The following is a 16,663-nucleotide window of genomic DNA, read 5'->3' as shown; positions in this document are numbered from 1 at the left end:
CCCCCCCCCATTCTCTCTGACTAACCATTTGCAGGAAAGCCCATGGCCACACCTTGGACGAGCTCCCCTTTAAGGCTGCTTTCGGCATCTGGGGCTCGTATTTGTGCTTGCTCATCAACGTCATCAGTCTCATCGCCCAGTTCTACGTTGCGCTCTATCCCATCGGTGGCCCTAACCTAGATGCCAATACCTTTTTCCAACTCTACCTCGCGGGTCCTTTGCTCATTTTCCTATACGTGGCCTGGAAGTCCTACAGCTGGTTCGCTTACCCAGAATCGCGCAAGCTGTTCATCCGAGCGAAAGACATCGACATCTACACGGGCATGAGAGAGGGTCAGCGTGAAATGATCAGTGGCGCAGGCGTCTCGAGTGACCAAAGGCGCGCTAGCATTCAAGAGATGAAAGAGGAACAGCAAAAGAGAGGTGTCAAAGGCCATGTCATGGCTTTCGTTAGAAACCTCATCTAAATTGTCAAGAGCTGGGACCCGTTCAAGATGTACAAGACAGCGATTTGTAGTCCCTATGCATGCGTCCAAGCCACGGCGGGGCGGGGTCGTCTCGACATCTAGGTGTGAGAGAATAATGTAGTCGGAGAAGCGACAGATCAAAAACACCGCTATTCAGACTGCGTTACAGTTTGTCGAGCATTAAAAAATGACGTTGGGAGCGTCTTGGGTATGCTGATTAACTAGAGACACAGAACAAAGAGCATGGTGGGCCTGTACTCAAGCACCCATCATTCCACCAGTGACGTAGATTAAACAAGCATAGCATTATCTTCACCCAGCACTAAACGTCTTTCTTCATGCATCGTTCTGGGGGGTGTATTTGAGCCGACACCAAAGGCTAAAATGAAATATGGGAGAGCAATTTCCTCTTGCTGGCGTTGTTGAGTGATATGCTACTAGCTGATGCATGGACATGCTCGGAATGAGAGATCTTCATCATTCGCCGTGCTCCATATGCTATGAATCTAATACTGGTAGGCACCTCAGGATTTCCCCTCTCATTGGGACTAGAAAGTGGTGGTTGGTCTTGTGCTAGGGTTTTGTTGTCTTGTTAAAGCGGCGAGTATCTAGCGTCGATCTAACGCCTTCTGTGAACGACAGCCAAGACCGAATATAAATCCTCCATACAAGGTGTTTCACAGAATCCCGGTAGCTGCGATCCATCACCTCCCCGTTCAGTTGTCTACCAAGTCCTATTGAGACATCTGAGCAATGAGTCATGCGCGATAGGACGCTTCACTCGGCGCTGGTGCGCTGAGACTTTTATCTTAGTTTGAAATTCAGGACGCGCTTCTTTGTTTCTTCTCTCGTCTACATCCATCACCAAGTCAGTCGCCAATGGAATAGCGACAGTCGGAACTAATTGTACAAACCCAAGTGTCCAGACGCTATTGCCACGACAGCAATATGCCTCTTGTTGAAGAACTAAAGACCGGTGGGGTTAGGATTGCAGTTGAAGGATGTGTAAGTTGACCTCCCCAAAGATGAAACTTCGCCGGAGCGCCACCAATCTGACCGTTTGCTCTCACCAGGGTCATGGCACGCTCCATGCAATATATGCTTCCGTTGAGGAAGCTTGCAGAGTCAAAGGCTGGGAAGGAGTCGACTTGCTCATCATTGGCGGGGACTTTCAAGTCAGTTGCCCTAGCCCTTACATCCGTTTCACTGACCAAAAGACGTCGTAGGCCGTGAGAAACCAACATGATCTCAATGTTACCTCCATGCCCCAGAAGTATCGCCGTATGGCCGACTTCCATGAGTACTATAGCGGCGCGAGAGTTGCTCCCTGTCTAACCATCTTCATCGGCGGCAATCATGAGGCAAGTAACCACCTCTTCGAGTTGTACTATGGTGGTTGGGTTGCCCCCGAAATCTACTATCTAGGTGCCGCCAATGTCCTTCGCTTTGGTCCTCTTCGTATCGCCGGTCTGACAGGGATCTGGAAGCCTTATGATTATCCCAAGCCTCATTTCGAGAGACTGCCATACAACCAAGAAGAGGTTGGTAGCATTTACCACGTCCGAGAGTTGGATGCCAGAAAGCTGTTGTCTCTCCGCTCCCAGGTCGATATCGGTCTTTCACATGATTGGCCGCAGGGTATCGAGATGTTTGGAGATCACCATTGGCTATTCAAGGCGAAGAGCGGTTTCTATGCTGATTCAAAATCAGGAAAGTTGGGGAGTGTTGCAGCAAAGCAATGCCTGGAGCGTCTCCGTCCCCCGTATTGGTTCTCCGCCCACTTACACACCAAATTTGCTGCCATTGTGCATCATGGTGAAACTGAGGGCAAGGTTGATGCAGGGGCACATAGTGCACAAAAGATCGCCACTCAGTCTGGCGGGAGCAACAACCACCCAATCAACAAACGACAGAGTTCATCTAGTCCAAATATTGCACCTGCCAATGGGGATCAGCAACGCGTCTCAGCTTGGCAGCAATTTCATATCCAAGCAAAGAAAACGGACTCTGAAGAAAAAGATCAGATCATGCGTGAGAAGACTGAGCAACGTGAAGAGGAGATGCGAACTGGAATTCGACACACTCCCAGATACACCTTCGATGAGACTTTCCATAAAGTCAGTGCCGGTGATGCGCTAGAAAGAAAGGTCGTTTCTACCACTACCCAACAAGTTAGCAATTGCACAACTTCAGATAGCCCAGAATCTGTCCCAAATCTTGATGGCTGTGGTTTCTCACGACCAAACAAGCGACAACGATTCGGAAGTCCCAATACTCAAGATGGCGAAAATGTTGCAACAAGGTCTGCTCCTCAGAACAGCCAAGTCGACGGTGCTGGTGCTAATGTCACTAGCACAACAGCCGGAGTTACTGCAGATGCCATTGCCAATCCAGATGCCATTGACATCGACATGAGTGAGGAAGAAGATCAAGAAGTAGAAGACGACGACGACGACGATACCAAGGCCAAAGAAAATGGCAAAGACACGGCGCCATCAGCGCGTCCTATCTCAGCCACTCAACCTCTGCCCGTAAACGTCTCGCGCACACAAGCAAATCTTCGAGATGTCTGTCTCAGCATATCAGAAGAGAGCGAGGATGGAGGCGTAAAGCTGAATCCCCAAGCACCTAATTTCACTCCTTCTTTGCCGCCTACGCTTAGCTTGGCCTTGAATGGTCCAACAAGCAAGGAGTCATTAGCATCATCCGGACGATCATCGGATTCTGACTTCAACCACGAAGCCACGTCTTTCCAACCCAAGACGTCCACCGCCTCCCTCAATACATTCAACACAGCACCAAAGTCCCCAGTCGAACCACCAACAAAGGCAAAAGGGACTCAAAATGAAGACAATGAGGTTTCAGAAGAGATGCGCGCACAACTCGCCGCCCTGTCAAGTAATTTCACACAAGGCAAAGAAGTCAAGCCGTCAGCAGCTCTCCCCTTCCCGGCCGAAATCACCAACAAAACCACCAACTTCCTTGCCCTGGGAAAATGTGAACCGTACCAAGAATTCCTCCAACTCCTGGAGATCAACTCAATCACCAGCCCAGAAGAGCCCATTCGCCGCCCCATCAAGTTGTCCTACGACCCGGAATGGCTCGCTATCCAACGTGTATTCGCGCCCGAGCTCACCCTGGGTGGTCACGCTTACGACAAGATCCCCACCCACCGCGGCGAGACATACTACCGCGAACTCATTCTCAAGGAACAAGAATGGATTACCGAGCATGTCGTCAAAGCAGGCCGTCTCGAGATCCCAGAGAACTTCAGCATCACTGCGCCTGTGTACGATCCTCAACTAAATGTCGGTCCGCACGAGATGCCCCGCGAGGTGACCAACCCACAGACGACTGCGTTCTGCGATTTGATTGGAATCCAGAATAAGTTCGACATTACCGAAGAGGAGAGAGACGCCAGGATGATGCGAGGTCCAAAGCCGGAGAGTGCAGGCTGGATCGCCAGTCGTGAGAGACGTGGTGGTCACGGTGGCCATCACGGTCGTGGCGGCGCTCGAGGAGGCGGCGCCGGAGGGTCCAGTCATCGAGGCGGTGGTGGCCGAGGCGGAGCTCGTGGTGGCCGTGGAGGCAGAGGTGGCGGTCGCGGCTGGTAGAGGTCCCTGCTGGCCAACCCGACCTGCTCGCCCACATTCTCCACGCGGACGCGGGTGCTTCTCGACACAATCAGTCACACGCGCATCACGGAAACACAGAACAATTATCTTGTACGAAGCACCCCACCTCGACATAGTATGCGGTTGAGAAAGGCAAAACGACAACGCCATCATCGGAACGGACGGGGAGCTACAGTGCTATGAGGTTCATTTTGGGACTTCTGCCGTTACTCACAACATCAAAAATAACAATGCTTTTAATACATGTCTTGAAGACTACACTTGGGGGGGGGAACCTGAATCGGTATGGACGATTAGATATGCTAGGAACTGTCGTCGTTATCGTCGTTGTCGACGGTGTCATCTGTCATCATAGTTACTCCGGACTAGGACTTCGAGCTATTCGAACCGCAAGCACAAATGCGTGCCGACATGTATGATTGCCGTTTGCTCATAGTGGATGCAATTGAGAATGTCCAAACACAATGAGGGCGAAACGAAACAGAAAGACGCACTGGCAATGAAAGGAATGGCTACATTTTTGTTCAAAAACGCGGGCCTTTCATTTCGCGGCAACAGCTTTACTGCTGCTAGGTCGAGGCGGTTGCTTATCAAGTTTGTCTAGCCGTCGTAGAAAGGCCGTTTTCCACACGGCAAAGTCGTGTTGGCGGTCTTCGCTCAGTAGGTCATATGCGTCCTGCATCATGGTCGCGAGCCCAGGGAGGAGCACGCCTTCTGGATCATCCTGCTCCTCCTTCTCCTCCTCTCTTCGTTTCGACCTCGCGGACGGTGGCAGGCGTCTTCTGCTGCTTCGACCTGCCAACAGCTCGTCGTCGCCGTCATCGTGATCGAACTCGTAGAGATCCCTGTCGTTGTTCGGGTCAAAGTCAAAGACAGAATCCGGCACGCTGCCCCACCAGTCCTGGCCGCGACAGTATCCGTCGCGATTTATGGTTCGGATCCATTCTTCCACGCCGGGCGCGCCGGGTTTGTATTCCAGCACTTCCGCCGATCTGCTGCACGTAGCTTTGTACACCGTCGTGGTCATCTTGGCGCTTTGCATCTTCGTCAATGTCATGAGATATAGGGCGATGAGAAGTCCCGTGACGACTTCGTCGAATGACGAGCCCCGGGGGTTGTCTTTCCACCGCTCTTCACCTGTTTCTTGGTCCTGTTCGTCTCGTGGCCAAAGCCCCGCCAGTTTCAGCACCACGCATGTCCCTGTGTAGACATGCGGAGCGAGTAATGGCGTGGAGAAGGTTTTGCATAGCGTGCGTATTGAAGGCATAGTAAATTTGGGCGCCTCGCCATGTGATTGTGCTCCTGGTGCATGGCTGGATTTTATCTTGCCCACGAACGTATTTGCCATGGATTTCCTTGTCGGCGTCTTTTTTGGACTTTCGACCACTGGCTTGATATTTCCGTTGGCGGTTCTTTTCTTGGAAGCCGACTTTTGCGGCGTGGTAGATGTTGTGGCCGCAGTTCCTTCATCGTCCAGAACCCGTTCCAGAAAGATCAACAGTTTCTTGTACACCGCTGGCTTGCACGGTGCGCCGCCGGTCTTGACGGCCGGCAAGCGACATTGGGCTCGAAGCCTCTTACAAGCGATCTCGCAACATGCGTATGCGCGGGCAATCTCTTCGTCGGGCTTCAAGTTCGCAGCTCGTTGGCGAGACCGTGCAAGCAGCGATTCACAGAGATTGATGAGTGTTGCTGGAAGTCTCGACGCATAAGTGGGCAGCTGTGACGATAGAGATTGTTGAATAGCGGATGAAGGAGGCATGATGGCAGTTAATCCCGAGCAGACGGTGGTGAGTGAACACCAGGATCAGTGCATATATTGGCCGGATAATGAAGGGGATGTTTTGGCCAGGAAGTTGGAGATGTCGCTGCTTGAAGGGGCAGCGGTGAACGCGTAAAGTGGTTTGGGAAACGCGCCGGGGTGATCATCTTGAGCCCTCCATTTCGGGACGAAGCTGGTGCCGCTTGATTCTACTACCTACGATTTGATTCATTTGAAAGCCCGAGGGTCTACCATTCTAGAGCCTGAATAAGAAGCTCATACTAACTACTATCCTCAACCTCCATCGCGAAGTACTCGGGCATGAGGTGCATTGTACCGCAATGTTTGGAAGGGACGAGGTCACGGGGACTGCACCGCGAGATCACGTGAGTTCGTGATGCCAAGATTGTTTGGTTGTCCGAAATAGGAATGTCGCGGTTTTCCCAATCGTCATCACTTATCCATGCTGTGACCTCGTGTTCTGCGCTGATAGAGCCCCCAGGCCTCGATGCGCGGGGGAGGGTAAAAACCCCCAGCTGCCAAAACTCTCATATTACGCAACCTGAATCGCAAACGCGTGAATGGGGTTGTTTCGGTTACCATGGCGGAAATCATCGAGATCGGCTCGTCTTCGCCACTAAGCAGTCCTGGTGGGAAAGTCGAAGCAAAGACAACTTTCCAGATTCCGATCGATTTCATAGTTGGCTCGGATGGCTCGGATGGCTGTGAGGATTGGGATTCGCTCGACTTCACGATCGACCGCCCTTCCAAGAAGCGACGCATAGCACCAGAAATCCAAAATAAAAAAGTAACGTCCGAAACATTGCTGTTTGACCTGTCATCTGACCAAGAAGAGCCGCCCCAGTTGAGGAGAATAACATCAGCAGGTTGTAGGGATCGGTTACAGTGTTCCAACGCAGCGACGACCACTTTTGATGAAATCACATTTTCTTCCTCCGCTCCAGAATTGAGCCAGTCAAAGGCAAACACTGGGAAGAAAACCTGGAACGACTCACAAGACGACATCAATCTAAGCTTTGGAGGCGAATCTACCGATGCTGGCTACTCTCACCGGACTGCGCAGCTTCTGGCGACACTCTCTCAACCTATTTTGCACGACAGCAAGGTGCGTTCACGACCTGCCAAAGTGGACACAGTGCGCAAGGCGCTAAAATCGACCTCTAAGAGTGAAAGCCGGGACGAGATTCTCTTCACTTCAAGTCCTGAGAAAGCGAAGCCTTTGAAAAAGCCCAAGCCATCAGCCGTCACAAAAGCTAACCGGGATGCTGAGAGAGAAGCAGAGAAGGAGCGAAAACGACTAGAGCGGGAGCGGAAAACCCAGGAAAAACAGAAGGCTGCAGATCTTGCTGAGGTCAATAAAGCTCGGACAAATAAGAAAAGCACAGCATCGGAAATGATAGTCGATGTGACTAGTTCGCTGCAAGGTACTAGTATCGGAAACCAGGTCGAACAATACATGAAGCAGGCAGAGATTGAGATGCACTACTTTGATGACGAGATCAATTTGATGTCAGATGTTGTTGAAAAGAACCACTTCGGAAATGTAATCAGGTGGCGGCGCAAAGTCGGTTCGGCCTACAATGACGAGCAGGGTCTGTGGGAGCCCACTTCGAGAACACGCATTGAACGAGAAGAACACATCTTAATTCACATGCCTGCCACTGAGTTTGTTGCGACCATGGTCTCACGATATCCCGTGTCCTCCATGGACACGGTCCCAAGCGAAGCAACTATGAAAGCAAACATAGACGCCCACGTTGTGTCAATGCGCAGTCGGTACCATGAATGCATTCCAGTCTATGTTATCGAGGGAATGAGTACGTGGTTGAAGAAGAACGCCAATGCAAAAAACCGACAATATGCTGCCGCTGTGCGAGCACAAGTGGACGACGCGGCAACAGAGGCATCCAACCCGGTCTCAAATGGTGCTCAGCCCAGAAGTAAGAAACGCAAGAAGCCTGCAGCCCCCTCGGTAGACTTGTCGTCCATCACTAGTGCACAGGTGGAAGACATTCTCCTGCACCTACAGCTCGCCCATCAACCAATTTTCATTCAGCATACCGCATCACCGGCGAACACTGCCTCGCAAATATTGACACTCACCCAGCACCTGTCAACCAGGCCTTACCGACTGGCTCAGCTTGACTACAATCTCAGGAATGCGTCGTTCTGCATGGATAGTGGTCAGGTCAAGACGGGCGAAAACGCAAGAGAGACTTTTGCTAAGATGCTACAGGAGGTGCAGCGGGTCACCCCAAGCATGGCATACGGTATATTAGATGGATGGAGCAGTGTGACGAAACTCGTCAGTGGGTTTGAAGAACATGGCAATCTCTTACTGGAGGACGTCAGAAAAAGTCTCAACAAAGACGGCGCTTGGAGTGAAAGGAGACTGGGCCCGATGGTGAGCAAGCGATTGTTCAAGGTCTTTATGGGAAGAGATCCAACTGCTACCGATGGGATGTCTTGACCGCTGAATGGGTCGCAGCTCTCAACTCGACAATAACGCCTATCTACGAAGACTGGTCGGCCACAAACTTCCACAGGGAACCTTCGTACACAATCCCATACTATTACAGGCCCATCTTGGTGCTGCAGCCTGCTTGCGAGTACCAGTCGAAGTACTCCGTACAGCGTTCGCCAAATCAAGCCTCCGAGATAAGGTTCCTTGGCTAGTCTTCGTACGGAGTATTACAATCTTGAGATATCAGTTTAGTTCGACGTTTCACTCTGCCAGGCTTACGGTAGGTTCTGGTTGGTCGACACGGCAGCAGATTTCCTTATCTGGGCTGATACCGGCCTTCTGTTTGAGATCCGCTTATTGGAGTCCTGCGGATAAGCACCCCCATGCCGAAGTTCGGAGTACCTCGTATCAAGTTGAGAGGCAGTTTAATGGTATAGATCTTGCTCAGCAGATATTTCAGATTATGCTTAGGCCAACAGATGCAATTCGGAACAGAAGTTGGGGAACCATGCCGACTAACCGCCTATCTAAGTGTACGTTCAAGGACTCGTGCTCTATGCTCTCTCCAATTATTAGGTAATATCCAACACGGGATTAGAGCTCCACCTGCCTGTCTCGAGAAAGGAACATTTGAGTTCGAAGCTTGTGGGCCTTATTCTTCCTTCTGTCGGTAGCGAAGGCTCAGCAAGAAATGCCTAAGAGTCCCGGGTGCCAAGGGGCCTTACGATTAAGCCACGGGGGCTGGACCCCTGGTCCGCCTAACCCAAGAGCCTCATCATCCTTAGCGAAGGCATCGAAGATCTCTATACGACTACATGCTGTACCATCATGGAGGTACTCTGTACTCCATACCCCGTACTCGGTACAAAGTAGGTACTACTTTCGCTACCTAGGCATCTAGGTAGATACGATCCTTTGTACGCGGTGTAAAATCCCAAGTCACCAGCATATTATAAAGAGTACCACAAATAGATGTGAGCTCGCCAGGTGGCAGGGAACGTTCAGATCATTTCCATCGGGCTACGATCCACTTGGGTCCTACTGTGTGTACCTCTCTTTGCTCCGTAGGATTATGCATACTCGCATGAGGCTCTGCATCCTGACTGAGCATGGCATTCCTTATCTCTAACGTTGACGATGCGCACCGTCGTTTCGGGCGCTCCTGGGTCGCGCATTCAGAGGTTGCCATCACGCAGCTCACTGGCAGGACGAATTGTGATTTGCCGGCTGTGGACCAAGCCAGCAAATCATTTCCATACCTTAGCATACCCGAGTGGACGCATATCTACGAGCAACTGGCCTTGTGGCCTCCTCTGGAACCCCTGTTTTCCAGGATTTGGGCTGTATACGGCCTGCTTAATTCCGGGACGGTCTCAGATTCGCCCCCTTACCTAGCTAGCCCAGCAGCCACAGGTCTAACTAGGTATTTTACACGAGGCCAAGGTGCTTGCAGGCGGGCTTGTTGGCCCCCAGCTGTTTCGATCTCCAGGTGGCACACGGCCGAGAGCCGCATAGCACAGCTGGCCAATGTTTGTTTCATCTAAGCAGTACCAAAGCATACCCAGTCTCAGTACTCCGTACTCCGTACCTGACCTGGTGTTCGCACTACTCGTACTCCAGCAGGTACCCAAGGCATGTATCTCTCTTGTTCACTACCGAGTACGAACTCCCCAGTGAGGTCGTCCCTACCCCCGTAGGTAGGTCCTCGAAGGTATCTGGACCGAATTTGGGTGCAGGCAATCTTTTTCTTAGGTACCTGCAACATTAGCAACTAGTACTGGCCCCCAAACGTGTCCTTGCCATTTTGTTGGCTGTGTGGGGTCTGGACTCCTGCCTGCCTCGATAACCGCTTCTTGCCTGCGGCCGTGGATCCCAATTAGTCGCCCGCTCCCTGCTGGATTATTATCTGATCCCTCGCACCGTACGGAGGGAGTACTGTACTCCATATGCGACAAATGTGCGTACCGAGTACAACCACGCCATACCGAGTCTTCTGTGCTCCACAAACTAGGACGGACCGCTACGAGGGCCTGAACTAGTCCAGCCATGTCCTCAGGACTCGGGGCCCTGTCGATGAGTCTTTTAAGCGGCTCATCTGCAGTGTTAGTTCCATCCCAACAACTTGTCCCGACGAGGCTCTGCCTAATAGCTTTGTCTCTGTATTGTTTATCTTAGTTCGAGGCTCTCTTTCTGCGCCGAGGCTATCTTCGCGCCGTCTACATACATGGTCTGACCCGAGATCTACATCCTCTCGACAGGATAGACTTGCAACACATGCATCGAATCAAACAACCATAGACGCCATCGCAATATGGCATCTGGGCAACCCGCATATGTGGGTCTGGAGGCAGACGACAACGATTTGCCCACCGACCAACATGGCACACAATCATTGGCCTATTCCAGTAATATGATCTTTCCGAAGACGGCTTATGTCGGCGTCTCACTGGATGACGATATCGACACAGTAAACGTCGACGTGCGAAGTATTCAATCCTCCCGGACTCAAGCCAGTGGTTTCAGCAGACTTACCCAGACAAGCTATCGCTCTAATATTGCTCTTTTCACCACCCAGGCACATGAACAAGCCTCGCATGCCGCTTCAACTATGCAACAGAACTTTTACCAGCTCTTCAGCCGCGAATTCTGGCGCACTTTGCCGTCACACTCTAAGTCATGGTGGCAAGAGGCCTACGCAGATGTGAAAACTTTGAGACTCCGCCACCAGCTTTGGCGTTTTACAAACGTGATTGGTCCGATCGCGATAATCATCGCCCTGATCGTCGTGATGAAGATTGTCACTTTGAAAGATCTTTATCCTGTCCACGAAGCTTGTCGCCCCGATTCGGGTTTCTATGTTGGCGACGCTGAGTATAATATCTGGGCGCGTGATGGGTTTTTTCAAATCACTTTGGCTTTTGGAGAATTTCCGTTCTCGACCGCGAAGATCATCGACGTGGCTTGGGATATCGTTGTTGGCCGCGGGGGTCAAGGGATACTGGTCTGGGTATGTTTCGTTGTCTATGGTAAAGCACTTGTGCGCTCCATGGAGTCAACATCTGTGTCTTTCGGCACTTTTGAAGCCATCACCTTGCAATCCGGATCAGTCACTGGCAGTCTAAAATTAGCGCGAGATCTACTCAAGCACCCCAGCATACAGGCGAGGTTTATGGTCTTTTGGGTGATTACAAGTGCAATATTTGTTTTGTCATTCCCTACAATGGCTAGCGCAATGAGTGGTTATGCCGCCAATATCAAGTCATATGTTGATGTGGGTGAAGGGGATATGGTTGGATACGCAAGTTTCAGCCTTGTTAGGTACATCATACACGATGGCGACAGGCTGGGTGGCAACTTCGGGAAAGACTATAAAGTCCTTGTTGGCAAATATTCTGAGCGTACCGAGATTGTGGATGTGCAAGAATCGGAGGACTGCATTGCGCCATATTATCCACATCAAAATTATGGCGTTGACGATTTGGAATTGGATTGGAGTGATGCACATGCGGTACCAGAATGCGAGTTTTACTGGCATGTCTCCGAATACGCGTTCAACTATGGCTTTCTGGGTATGAATCAAACCAATTCAACCTTCAACAACAGCGGGACCATCATCAATCTACCTTCGCCGGCCCTGAATATTAGCGCAATATTCTGGAACGAGAGCTGGATCTCTGCCGCTGAAGATGCCGATTGGTGGTATTATCCGTACGGCGTCCATTGGAAGTCTCCCAGCGGCGACACCCCCTTCGCCCGGACACAACAGCCTTTGTTCTCCAATGGTGAATTCACCTTCGAAATCGACAAGATCAATGAGCTTGGCCGATGCCAGCAGTCCAACACAAGCTACAAATGGGGTTTCTCATTCCTCATCCTCTTTGTTGTTCTCTTGCTGTTCGCTGTATGGTGCGTGGGAATGTACGCTCTTTGGATAGACGCTTTTCTACATTCACGTGTAGACAATGCTGGCCGGCATATTGGCCTTCAGCGTGCGGTATTGGATTTAGCACATGTTATGCGCAATGATATCGGTGATGACCTCCCAGAGATGGCATCCAACAATCAGGTCAACGAGAAGGTCCGCAAGGACCTGAAAGGAGGAAGAATATCCTACCAAATGTTGAACCCTGAGTTCATGCCCATGAGCAGGTGGACTGAGTTCAGGTTGCGTTGTCGAGCAAAAGGTTCGATCAAAGCATGGGCCAAGGCGGAATGGCCATGGATTGCTTTCTTCCTTCTCTCAGTTGGGTTTCTGGCCTCAGCAATTGGAGGAACGCATGCACCCGTCTTCACGGCGTTCTTCCTCTGTTATGGTAGCGCTTCGGCGCTTTATGCTGGGTCCTCTCACAAGGGGCGTTGGCTGGTATTTCTAGTCTGCTGTGCTGTCGCCATCATCTTAGGGCCCATCGGCCCTTACGTATATCTGGATAAAAACCATTACGGAGTCGTCTGGCTCAGAGATGATGCTTATTATGCACTCTCGTGGTGGTACGGATAACGAACAAACAAAGTCCCACGTATGTATTCGGTTTTCCAGAATTCGATACATTCATGGCTCGAAGCCACGCGAGTTTTCGTCTATGAATCACCCAGTGGCATTTGACGGATTCTTGTGACGCTTCGTCCAAGAATACACCTCAGAGACACAGATAGATTCGATTTGAGACTGGTTACGCCTACCAACGGAGGAGTCCAAAATGTTGTTTTGTGCGACACCTCGATGGTCTTCTCTCGGTACCCCCAAAAGGAGGATTCTTGGCATCAACATGACCAGATAAGTTCTCTCGGCTACGATTCGCTCCAAGGCACTGTCTGCTTGCCTTGGAGCGACCGGAGCGACGAGTTTTCATTTAAGCGATGAGATGAGCAGCATCTTCTTAGTCTTTCCCGCGCGAAATGGATTTTATGTACAGTGTATCACATACCTACACATATAGCGCCTCATTGGTGGAAGGTTTTCGAGCGTTCTAAACATTCAGCAATACATCGACGTGTCTATGATTGCGATTATACAGTTTTCGACTTCTCACGATGGCGTTATGTTACACATGAGCGGAATCGAGCTTCACAAAGATTTCTGGAAAGTTCGAAGGAAGGAGTCAGGATGCCTCCGCATCCCGTTGCTGGGACAGGGCGCAACCGGTACAATTCATGATTTCTGGATGATAGAGATGTTGCAGCGGTTTCGGGAGTTGGACCCGATGGCTTGGTGCCATCTACCTTGACTAGGGCTGATGGCGGGATGTACAGAGAGTGAAGGGGAGGATTCTTCGCAGTCTTCTGAATCTCTAGCTGAGAAGTCTTCACGGGAGAGAGGAGACAGTTCAGCGTAGACGTAGAGGTTACTGGCCTCGTCTTATTTCTAAAGCCAAGCCAAGCCATCCCCTTTCTCCAATCCCTCCTTCGGGTCTTCATCCTAACGTTCGTTTCACAGAATGAAACATCAAAATGCCGAAAATCGGACGGTCAACAAGACTACCTGATCCACCTTTTGATGGAAATAGCCTCGATGCCTAAATGAATAGCAATCCATGCTATGCCATGCAATCCAATCTCTTGCACAATTCGCCTTGACTTAGATACTATCCCCGCTCTTTTGCGAAGCTTTACACCAGCACCCAATCAACGCCCAACTCCGCCGCAACAGCCTCTAAAGAATCCTGCACGGCTTGAAGGTCTTCATCGTCGGAACTACTGGCGTTCCGTGCTAGTTGCTGAGGTGTGGGTATGGATCCCAGTGGCTCTGGCTCTGGCTGTGGCTGTGGCTGTGGCTGTGGCTGTGGCTGTGGCTGTGGCTGTGACTGAATCATCCTGACGACCAGCACCTTCACATTCGCGTACCGTGCGTCCTGCTGTTGCTGCTGCTGCCGATGCGGGGCCGGCCCTGAGCTGACGCCAACCGAGTTCTCTGATTCGGGTTCGGGTTCGGGATCAGTGATCAACAGATTAGATACCGACAATGCGGCAGTACCCACGCCGTGCTCCGCTACAATGTCCTTCAGGCGCGTCAGGAGCCGCTGGTTGTCCGCTGCCAGAGCGCGTAGGATGCAGCCGTGGAAGGTTGGAAATGACGATAGGAGGCCCAGTCCGAACCATGCTTCTGCTTCTTGTGCGGCCGCTCCGGGCTGGGTTTGAGTCTGGCTTGCCGTCTGGGTTATGATGTGTGCGATGGGGAGGGCGGGGTTTGGGGAGAGCTTAGAGGTGGAGGTGGACTTCTCTGGTTGCGGCTGCGGTTGCCGTGGTGGTGATAACGGGGAGGAGAAGTGCTCCAAGATCACCTTAAGGCGCGACTCGAGAGCCGACTGTCCTCGAGCCCTTGTGTCGTCGGCATTCGCCGCAGAAGAGGGCTGCTGCTGCGCACTTGTGCTGTCTCCCGGGGTCGTGGACGCTGCAGCAGTCCGCAGGATCTCGATGACGAGGCGGCCGATTGCCATCTTCGTGGCTGCATCTGTTGTGCGGTAGAAGAGGTGGAAAATCCTCGTCATTGGGCGGACCTGTCCCACATTTTGTACGGGGTTTGCCTCGTCGTCGTCGTCGTCGTCGTCGTCGTCGTCGTTGATATTTGAGTCTGGCTCGATGTATGACTCGAGGCTGTCGATTGCTGTCAAACCCTGGAGGAACTCGGCGTATCCCTTGATCACCAGCCTAATCAGACTAATCGTTTCACGCTGAACCTCAATGCCGGCTGCGTTGGCCTCGCTGGTTGGTTGGAGGAGTTTGTCCACTGCACACAATATACCTGCGTCATATAGTTGCTCTTGGCCCTCACGACATAAGGCAAGTCTGGTCGCAAGATCAATCGCTGGATGTAATATTTCATGTTCAGAAACAGGCACCGTCGCAATGAGCCTCGCTAAGTGAGATGCTAAGCGGGGATGGGTTTTTAGTACGCGCGCAGCTCGATCTGTGGATATAATTGAATTCGACAGCAGGACAAGTGCCGATGGGTATGGGTGTGCCTTTAGACTCTTGGTCTGGTCAGATGCTTGCAAGACAGGCCGACGACTTGGAGAATGTCCGGGTTTCGGGACCCCTTTTGAGAGGAGGGCACAGCAATCCTGAATTAATTTCGTGTCGGCGTTAAATTTGTTCCCGTATGCTTCTAATGAAGAGACTTCATAAACAAGCTTTAGAATCACGTTTTTGTAGGGATGCAAGCTCTCGGTAATTTCTTCGTCGGGGCCGGCAGGGAGGTAGGGTAAGTGGATGAATTGCCAGAGTGCATTTTTGACGTTGATGAGGCCTTTGCGGGTGGGCCTTTGCGAGAATACATTCATTACCGCCTGGCAGATCGGCGCACAACATTCTGGGTCCTTTTGCGTAAGTTTGCTTCCTTGGGTAAGCAGAGCGTCGATGAGACCGATGGTGCTGGCTTCGACATTGTCGTCGGTTTCAGTCCCATCTAGTAAGCCAACAAGATTCTGAATTCCGTAAAGGGATACACGGCTAGCCATTTCAATCAGATCTGCAAGGGTGGAAAAGCAGCCGTCTGCATGGTCAGAAAGGTCGAGAAGGGTCTCAACCGAGCTCGTTCTCTCACTGGGCGGCCAACACATACCCAGTCTCTGCTCGGCTGCGTTGACGATAGGATCAGGTTCGGAATCTGGCTCTGCTCTCATCTGGTCCAACGGTTTCCAGGGCTCTCCGTGGTCGTCAACAGCAGGTTCGTCGAAGTCGAGGCAGACGTTGAACAGAGTGGGAAGTAAGAGATCGCACTCTCTTGCCCATCTCGCAAGGTGCATCATCAATTCCACTCCGCCACGACGAACGATGACGCTGCGGTTCAAATTGTTGTCTGCGCAACAATTCGCGATCAATCGAAGTGCAGATCGAAATAGCTGGCTTGACGGCTCATTCCAAGGATTTGTCAAGACTCGTCTAGCGACCTCAAGTACACAGTCAGGGCTTTCGGACTCGAGTCGAGGATGAGCGTCACCCGCAATCTGTAGTCTGTTTTGCTCCACATCTGGGCGGAACTGGAGCCCAAAAAGCGGTCTCCAAAAGGGTACTTCGCGAGTGGTGTTTGCGAGAAGCGTGCAAATTTTGGAGCCATGGCTCGATTGACGGTGCACTACACGTGCAAAATAGGTTGTCAAAGCCTTCGTTGCAGCAGTTATACCGCTGGATGGACTGTTGGGACTCCTGCTAGCAGCCTGAATCTTCGAGAGCAAATCGTCATATGCGCCACGTAAATCCCAATCCTTTGGGGAAGGAGGGTACACAATCAGTTCATTAGCCAGCTTCATACATGCCTGATTGGGTGTGAGTGAAGCCATGTTTTCTCCCTCGGAAAAGCCTGGGCAGGGCGAAATGA

At 51.5% G+C, this 16,663-nt stretch overlaps 6 protein-coding genes across 6 annotated transcripts in view; 4 read left to right on the top strand and 2 right to left on the bottom strand.

The window, feature by feature from the left end:
- A1O9_09791 (uncharacterized protein) overlaps positions 1–467 on the top strand; it is a gene marked incomplete at both ends in the record, with an annotated part of 2,246 nt that extends 1,779 nt beyond the window's left edge. The window contains one exon of the mRNA XM_013401132.1: positions 35–467. Within this exon, the coding sequence (XP_013256586.1) occupies positions 35–467 (433 nt within the window). The remainder of the gene's footprint in view (positions 1–34) is intronic.
- A 948-nt stretch (positions 468–1,415) lies between these two features.
- A1O9_09790 (uncharacterized protein) lies at positions 1,416–4,081 on the top strand (the record flags this gene model as incomplete). The annotated part of the gene is made up of 3 exons (XM_013401131.1): positions 1,416–1,472; positions 1,541–1,642; positions 1,694–4,081. 3 exons carry the CDS (start codon positions 1,416–1,418, stop codon positions 4,079–4,081), a joined length of 2,547 nt encoding a protein of 848 aa, XP_013256585.1.
- Positions 4,082–4,643: 562 nt separating this feature from the next.
- Positions 4,644–5,864, bottom strand: A1O9_09789 (uncharacterized protein; the record flags this gene model as incomplete). Its single annotated transcript, XM_013401130.1, has 1 exon — positions 4,644–5,864. The coding sequence occupies one exon, from the start codon at positions 5,862–5,864 to the stop codon at positions 4,644–4,646; it is 1,221 nt and encodes a 406-aa protein (XP_013256584.1).
- A 601-nt stretch (positions 5,865–6,465) lies between these two features.
- Positions 6,466–8,355, top strand: A1O9_09788 (uncharacterized protein; the record flags this gene model as incomplete). Its single annotated transcript, XM_013401129.1, has 1 exon — positions 6,466–8,355. One exon carries the CDS (start codon positions 6,466–6,468, stop codon positions 8,353–8,355), a length of 1,890 nt encoding a protein of 629 aa, XP_013256583.1.
- Positions 8,356–10,660: 2,305 nt separating this feature from the next.
- A1O9_09787 (uncharacterized protein) lies at positions 10,661–12,847 on the top strand (the record flags this gene model as incomplete). Its single annotated transcript, XM_013401128.1, has 1 exon — positions 10,661–12,847. The coding sequence occupies one exon, from the start codon at positions 10,661–10,663 to the stop codon at positions 12,845–12,847; it is 2,187 nt and encodes a 728-aa protein (XP_013256582.1).
- A 1,267-nt stretch (positions 12,848–14,114) lies between these two features.
- On the bottom strand, positions 14,115–16,631 carry A1O9_09786 (uncharacterized protein; the record flags this gene model as incomplete). Its single annotated transcript, XM_013401127.1, has 1 exon — positions 14,115–16,631. A coding segment is annotated over one exon (2,517 nt), but the record flags the coding sequence as incomplete, so codon positions are not given.
- Between the last annotated feature and the right edge of the window lie 32 nt (positions 16,632–16,663).

Source organism: Exophiala aquamarina (assembly GCF_000709125.1).
Source record: "Exophiala aquamarina CBS 119918 chromosome Unknown aczIA-supercont1.11, whole genome shotgun sequence".
Classification (NCBI taxonomy): Eukaryota; Fungi; Ascomycota; class Eurotiomycetes; order Chaetothyriales; family Herpotrichiellaceae; genus Exophiala; species Exophiala aquamarina.
This window is presented reverse-complemented; position numbering and strand designations above follow the sequence as displayed.